This window comes from Oncorhynchus keta, chromosome 4 (genome assembly GCF_023373465.1).
Source record: "Oncorhynchus keta strain PuntledgeMale-10-30-2019 chromosome 4, Oket_V2, whole genome shotgun sequence".
NCBI classification, from domain to species: domain Eukaryota; kingdom Metazoa; phylum Chordata; class Actinopteri; order Salmoniformes; family Salmonidae; genus Oncorhynchus; species Oncorhynchus keta.
Window position 1 is genome coordinate 44,577,022 of NC_068424.1, and position 7,354 is coordinate 44,584,375.

At 38.7% G+C, this 7,354-nt stretch overlaps 1 protein-coding gene and 2 long non-coding RNA genes across 5 annotated transcripts in view; 2 read left to right on the plus strand and 1 right to left on the minus strand.

Moving 5' to 3' along the window:
• LOC118375332 (fibroblast growth factor receptor-like 1) overlaps positions 1 to 2,147 on the plus strand; it is a 57,626-nt gene extending 55,479 nt beyond the window's left edge. For all 3 annotated transcript variants that reach the window (XM_035761843.2, XM_035761852.2, XM_035761860.2), the window contains one exon: positions 36 to 2,147. In XM_035761843.2, the coding sequence (XP_035617736.1) occupies positions 36 to 439 (404 nt within the window). In that variant the 3' untranslated portion in view covers positions 440 to 2,147. The remainder of the gene's footprint in view (positions 1 to 35) is intronic.
• Positions 2,148 to 3,857: 1,710 nt separating this feature from the next.
• On the plus strand, positions 3,858 to 4,583 carry LOC127923259 (uncharacterized). Its single transcript, XR_008113822.1, has 2 exons — positions 3,858 to 3,899; positions 4,119 to 4,583. It is a non-coding gene; the product is annotated as an uncharacterized LOC127923259 (long non-coding RNA).
• Positions 4,584 to 4,933: 350 nt separating this feature from the next.
• On the minus strand, positions 4,934 to 7,343 carry LOC127923253 (uncharacterized). Its single transcript, XR_008113805.1, has 2 exons — positions 6,616 to 7,343; positions 4,934 to 6,429 (listed from the first exon to the last, which is right to left on the minus strand). It is a non-coding gene; the product is annotated as an uncharacterized LOC127923253 (long non-coding RNA).
• Between the last annotated feature and the right edge of the window lie 11 nt (positions 7,344 to 7,354).

Genomic DNA, 7,354 nt, shown 5'->3' on the forward strand with positions numbered 1-7,354 from the left:
TCTCTCATATCACTGTGATTTGTCTCTCTGTCCAGACCCTCAGGTGGAGAACACAGTGACGCCTCCCCACCTGAGCTCCGGCCTGCCCTGGCCTCTGATCATCGGCATCCCTGCAGCAGCCCTCCTCATCGTAGGCACTATCGTACTCTGGCTGTGCCACAGCCGTCGGCTCCACAACACCCTGGCTCCCCGGCACATACCTGTAGTCCACAGAGACCACCACATCTCGGACAAAGAGCCCAGCACCACCACCCCCTGTAGTGCCCTGACTAGCCCTGACTACCCCAGCCAGAGACTGGTGGGCCTGGGAACCCCTGGCCTCAGTGGGCCCCCTAAGATCTACTCCAAGGTTTACACAGACATGCACACGCACACACACACACACGCCCATGTGGATGGTAAGGTCCATCAACACCAGCACTTCCACTACCAGTGCTAACCAGCCCCTTCTCATCCCACCCCATACCTATGGCCTTGTCTCCTAGCCACTGCTGCTATTCTGACCCAACAATGGACTATGAGCAAGGGACAATGAGCCGGGTAGATGGAACCAAGGAAAGGCTTGTAGTTCATATGAACTACACCTCCCATGATAAGCAGTGTTAACACACCATTCGGTGGCAGAAGCCCTACCAGGTTGGATCCTGGGATAGGCATGGACAAATGTTACTAAGCTGCCAGCTAATACTGCTTCATTGAGATTTCTCAGGGCAGGGAAACCCTCCCATGTTTGCTATTGAGTAATTTATGTTTTTTTAATATCAGACAACTAAGATTAAAAACAAATTGTATTTTAAAGGATGGAAAGGAATGGGCAAATGATAGAATGTCTATATAAACAACAAAATGCAGGGCACTCAATTTAAAACGTAAATATTTAGATGTGTGTTTGGATGCACGTAGCCCTGGAGAAATCACTCATTAGTTAATGGGAGAAGTGTCAGGGTTAGGTTCAATTTAGGTAAAGGACATCCAATTTAAACAAATTAGTGTTTCTAATAGAATTGACCCCAACCCTATGCAAAAAAATAATTAACACTCATCTAAACATGTACCTGTGTCCAAACTTTCAAAGCATAAAGTAATATGAGGAACTTTTAAGCTTGTCTAAATTGGAAAATTCAAGATTTATAAGCTTTTGAAAAAATTGAAATGTAACTGTGACAAATCAAAATCTAGCCAAGATGTTTACAATGTGTTCCGAGCTTTTATATTCTCCTAATAGAAACACAAACTGTGGTGTCCTCTGTTTTGAAATAGGTGGTATAATTTTTTTAAAGAGGTTTTGTAATGTGTGTGTTTCATGTAGGAAAGTACAACTCATCAGGGAAATTAGATGGATGAATGGATGAGGTGAAAAAAAATATTTTTTTTATTCAGATATTGTATAATATGTATCCAACTGTGTCTGAAAAATGCAGTAATACTATTATTTACTCTGTACAGTGTGTCAGATGCCAAGTTCTTTTGCAGCGCTATAGATGTGTATATTACTTACAATTCTTGTGAGGTATATTGTTGTATAAGGTAGGACAAGTATTGTACTGTACCTTTTGTCTAATGGTTTAAAAACTCACAAAAAAGCAATTTAGCTGTGTTTTTATCTTATTGTTCTATATTTATTTGTAACCTACATTATTCTTCTGTAGCTCAGTTGGTAGAACATGACAATTGTAACGTCAATGGGTTTGATTCTCGGGACTACCCATATGTAAAAATGTATGCACGCATGACTGTAAGTTGCTTTGGATAAAAGTGTCTTCTAAATGGCTTATATTCTTATTCCAGATTGGATTGACCTATGGGTAATTTAGTCAAAAATATGACAAGTGTTGATTGTATTGTTAAGTTGAATTACAGATTCTACTGGCCTAGTTGTCTCATATTTTATTAAGAACCTGACCATATCTTTATATATTTCACTTTTTTAATTGTTGAAAAACATGGCAACCATTACAAAGATAATTTAACAAAGAGTTATTCACCCTACTCTCAAGTAGTCATAAATCTAGTACTCAAGTGTTTTAAAATTGTCACGTTAATCTTGTGCAATTACTCTGAAACATTGCAAGATGCAAACTCACTCTGGTGCTCATGTAAATTTAGTACTGTACAATAATATTTTTGTAATAAAAATGGTTTCTATACTTTTTGTGTCGTGTTTGCAAAATCTATTTCGATGAGGACGTTTACATATGAAATGTGTTTTTATAAAAAAATAAAAACAGAGTGCCATTCTGGTCCATGTTGACTTGCTACTTTACACTCCCCAGAAAGGCCTCCATCCACTGTTAGTTTAACATCCGCTGGAATGCTCTGGGAAAATCAAGTTGTGCGTTCAACACCAGGCAAGGAAATAAATATTCCTAATAGGATTTGATACCTATTAATATGAGAGTAGAGTTACACAGACACAGTGCACATGGCTACTTCCCCCGTTTCTCGCTGGAAGACAGTAACTGGAACTCATCACTGGAACAACAGATATTTGTGAAACCCAGTGTTGGAAAAGTACTCAATTGTCATACTTGAGTAAAAGTATAGAAAATGACTCAAGTTAAAGTGAAAGTATCAAAAGAAAATGTAATTGCTAAAATATACTTAAGTATCAAAAGTAAAAGTATAAATAATTTCAAATTCCTTATTAAAAGCAAACCAGACTGCACAAATATGTTCTTAAAAATGTATATATTACAGCTGCCAGGAGCAACACTCAAGACATAATTTACAAATGAAGCATTTGTGTTTAGTTAGTCAGCCAGATCAGAAACAGTAGGGATGACCAGGGATGTTCTCTTGATATGTGCGAGGGAGTAAAAATTACATTATTTTCTTTAGGAATGTAGTGAAGTAATAGTAAAAGTTGTTAAAAATATAAATAGTGATGTAATGTACAGATACCCCAAAAAACAACTTAAGTAGTAATTTAAAGTATTTTTACACCACTGGTCAAAACCTGATGTCACTTCCTTCCACTATATTTTTTATAATTTAGCAGACACTCTAATCCAGCGAGATTGAAAGGAACATTTAGGGTTAAGTGCCGTGTTCAATGGAACAGGAACATCATTTTTTAAAATAGTCATCTTGGGGATTTAAACGAGCAACCATTTGGTTACCTGTCCAATGCACTTAACTGCTAGGCTACCTGCCCAATTAGTTTGTTGGTTGTATTTTTTTTTTCTCTCTGACAAAACGAAATGGTCACAAAACATTATTTTAGTGAATTAACATATTAGGATTACCAATTCAATCAACGTATCTATCTATATAGCTACAATGAAAAGGCCAGGGAGTTTGGCTGTTTCACACCATGCATAAAATCCTCAAATTGTGTTGTTTTTTCCCGCCATCTAGTGGTATACTAGCGCCATAGATTGAACAGAAAAACATCCAACATTTCAAATGTACATGATGATACATGTACATTCTCTGATATGATTGCAGTGTAATGAATGCACGAGTTCTAATCTAAAGTGTCATAACGTGATATGCTGTGTTGTTTTTACACTATTACACAGTTTTACTGCGAAGCAATGCAACCTCCGCAAAGTGCCTTTGTAACCCCCCCAATGACTCCTCCCTGGAGATGAGCGTGAGGTAAGAAGCGTCATGTGACACACTAGCAGAAGTTGCCGCGCGGTGAAACACCGCTTCCCATTCATTTCAATGGAAGGAAAGCAGTGAGAAGCGCAGAGGGCGGGGGGACATTTGGGCGGTGCGGATGTGGCATGGGAGGCGGTGACAATGATACACTTTTCCCAACTTTATGCAGCGACCGCTGGGGGATGACCAATCATATCGAGTGGTTCCCATGACGAAATTGACGCTATGCGATCCAAGGCTGGAGACTTTCTTCTGCAAAGATGGCTGACAAAAATACTTGGTTGGAAGAAAATGTAAGTGATTATAACGAGATAACGAATCATGCTCAAAATGTTGAAGGAATATGTTAGTTAATGTAGAGACAAACGATTATGCATTTTTGTATCAATAAAGCTCATTTACGAAAAAAGCGATTTATAGCAAGCTAGCTGACGAGCTAACATTAGCCAGCTAGCTTTATGGGTGTTGTGACATGAGTATGAAATTGTAAGTCTGGTTGTTTCACGTTTTAGGGACTCCTGAAACAACCAGCAAACAGTGGGTGTAAATAATCTAGCTAGCTAAAGCATTTACTGCAAATTGAATGTACACTTTTGTACGCTTCCCTTGCTGATATTTGCCATGCAATGCAGAAAGATGAATAACTAGCTATGTTCTTTGCTTATTGTGCAGTGGAATATAAAAATACCTGTATGGATGTGTAGCTAGCCCCATCTGTGTATGGACCCAAACGTTTGGTATACAAATGAGTTCAGAACCTGGCTATGAATCTCAGCTATCATAGCCAGTTGTATCAACTTCAAAACAGTCTGAATTATATTAATGAAGCCTATGGATTGAGTAGAATATAACTTTGTGCCAAGGATGCAAGTTGTATGTACATTACCATGCATAAGATCCCCACATTGGAACCTGTACATTTAATATATTCACTGATCATGTACTCTACCTTGGCAAATAAAGGTGCAGTTCAGGTATGAATGTCTTTGAGATAATTTTTCAGTCATATCCAATACCAGGAGTATCAAATTCCATTCTTTGAAAGATGCTGTATCTGCATGCATGTATTACAATTATACACTTCAACAGTGTTTACCAATCTTGGTCCTGGGACATCAATGGTTACACATTATAACTAAGACTAGAAACAGGATTTAACTAGTTAAAGATTGATTTGTAATTCTTTTTTTAAACAGTACACTACACTTCCTATGCATCATGTAAATACTCTAAAACTGGTTAATCTCAATATCTAATGCCCTTCATCTGCATTGACCTGATATACAGGATAGGTGTAGTATTTCATCAAATGAGACTTAATTTCAACCAGCAGAATATGAAACATTTTATTGAAAGAAGTTCATTATCCAAGTGTTATAAATACATGCATTATAAATATAATTGTCATATTATAAATACAAGTTCAATCTGTACTTCAATGCACATCTGTTGTGCATTATAAAAACAGGAAGAGGTGGTGAGAGAGGTGTAAAAGACAGAAAGGGAAAGAGGTAAGACAGGGGCAGGGAAGGCAGCATATGATTAATGAATCACAGTGCAACCCGAATATTCTCTCAGTTCATCACAATTACATAGTAGTGAAACTAGACAGTCCGAAGGTTATCTTAAAAGCGGGTGAGGTGGCAATGATGGGACTGGGAGTTGGCATCCTCTCCTACGTCAAAACATATCTGCAGACTAGAGACAGATAGCATGTTTAAGCCTTGTTTTAATTTTTTATTCTAACCTTATTAGTCATAATAATCAGGAGGTGAAATGCAAAACTGACCTTGGATCATTAACTCTGGGACTACTGCATCTATATCTGTATTTCAATGTAAAGCATCTCTTTAATAATACGTCCTGTTGACCTGACTAAGTGACCTCATCTCTGATCATGCTGTGCCCTCCATGTAGCCAGTTCAGATGAGGGAGGGGTTCACCGACACAGCTGATATAACCTAGAGGATTTAGGGAGAAGATGAGAGGGATGAAGTGAAGGAGAGAGACTTATTGAGAAATTATGGTAGCTGAAGACATTGTTAAACAGGAATCTGTGTGTGTGGCCTCACCTGGTGTCCACACCACACTAAGTGGCTGCAGAGTACTTTTGCTGAAAAACATGAACAAACAATATAGCGTATAGAAATAATGAAGTGTCTTACTATTCTCCATGGTTGGCCCTCTTGCCTATTTTTTTGAAGGTGCAAGGAGTCACAGTTATACACCTGAGCCTGCTTACTGCACAACACAATCCATTAATCAGATTGATACGAGTGTGTGGGTTATAGGGTGTCTAATTGTTCTACATTCTTTCAATATGGGTGATTTAAAATAGCCTGTTTTTGTACAGACATCACACCCTTACCTTAACAGCACCCTCGCCTGAAGTAGAAATCAAAGGGAGAGAAACTGGGAATTGAATAACTGCAGTTGACATGAAAGAATAATAAATGGAAGAATATTCTTATTGCAATGTGAATGACTCTTAAAAGAGCCTTTGTGCATCGTGTAGTCTATGGTATTGCCAGGGAACAGCACCCTCTTCGAAAAAAGTAGGAGGTGAAGATCTCCCGCACAAGGATTGCCTCTTGCTGCATTGTTGGACCCCATCCTTGAAACATCCTGCAGAGCAGCAGACTTCTCCTCTGGCAGACGGCAGCGAGCTGCAGATCCCCTCCTGGTCCTCGTGTCCATCCTCATGAAGTTATGCAGGACACCGGTAGCCTTCACACACCTGAATTCCTCCAGGAGGCAGTACCACCCACCCAACCTTGCAGTGCCTTACACCTTAACTGTAGGCACTCATTTGTTACAAGGTATCTGTAGGAATATGGAAGACAATGTAATTATTAGACTTCTATATCACCAGGTCATTGTGGATTACAAAAGTATAATATCCCTAATAAATTATGATAAGATTGGATTGATAGATGCATGGGCACACATGTGCATGTGACAATAACAGGATCATATCAAGGATAGCATCACAAATGAATACAGAAATACCACTTGAAGCTTGATGATAAGTTGATCGTTTGAATCAGCTGCGCAGTGTTAAGGCAAAAACAACCATGTGCACCCCTTTGAGTCCTCAGGACCAGGACTGAGAACCACTCCACTTCATATGTAGACATGCTTTCATAGCCCCCTTTATCTGAGGACAGAAAACCTCACAAGAAACAGACTTCATTATAGTCCGATTACACCGCACTGAATATTAGGTTACTATTATCGCCATCCTCACTTCTAGAGACAGGAACAACACAAAAGTACCTGCCCTAACCAGAATAGCCTACTCGCAGTTGGGGCTGCTATCCTTATCACCCTCCTCCATGGCTATTAGCATGCAAACTACAAATTAATTTGGAGTTTTTTTTTTTTACAGTGATAAATGCATCAAGATAGCTAGCTAATATGAAGTTAGGTAGATGGTGATATTGCATTCACTTAGCTAGATATCTATACAGTATGTGAAGTTAGCTAATTTAGCAGCTCATTTGAGTTAGCCTGCACTGTAGTTAGTTAGCTAATAATATATCGTTGTTTTTTTTGTTTTCGAAATGTATTTACTTACTTGAATAGGTTCTCCCAGCCATGTGGACAATTGGAAACAGGGCAGCAAAGTGTGTTTGTGACCAGAGCGTTTTCGAGGATATTACTATTGAACTATGTACTAATTAATAACTAGACCTTCATACAAACTTGCTATGCTGAATTCTTGACGCACAATCGAACATGCTGCCAG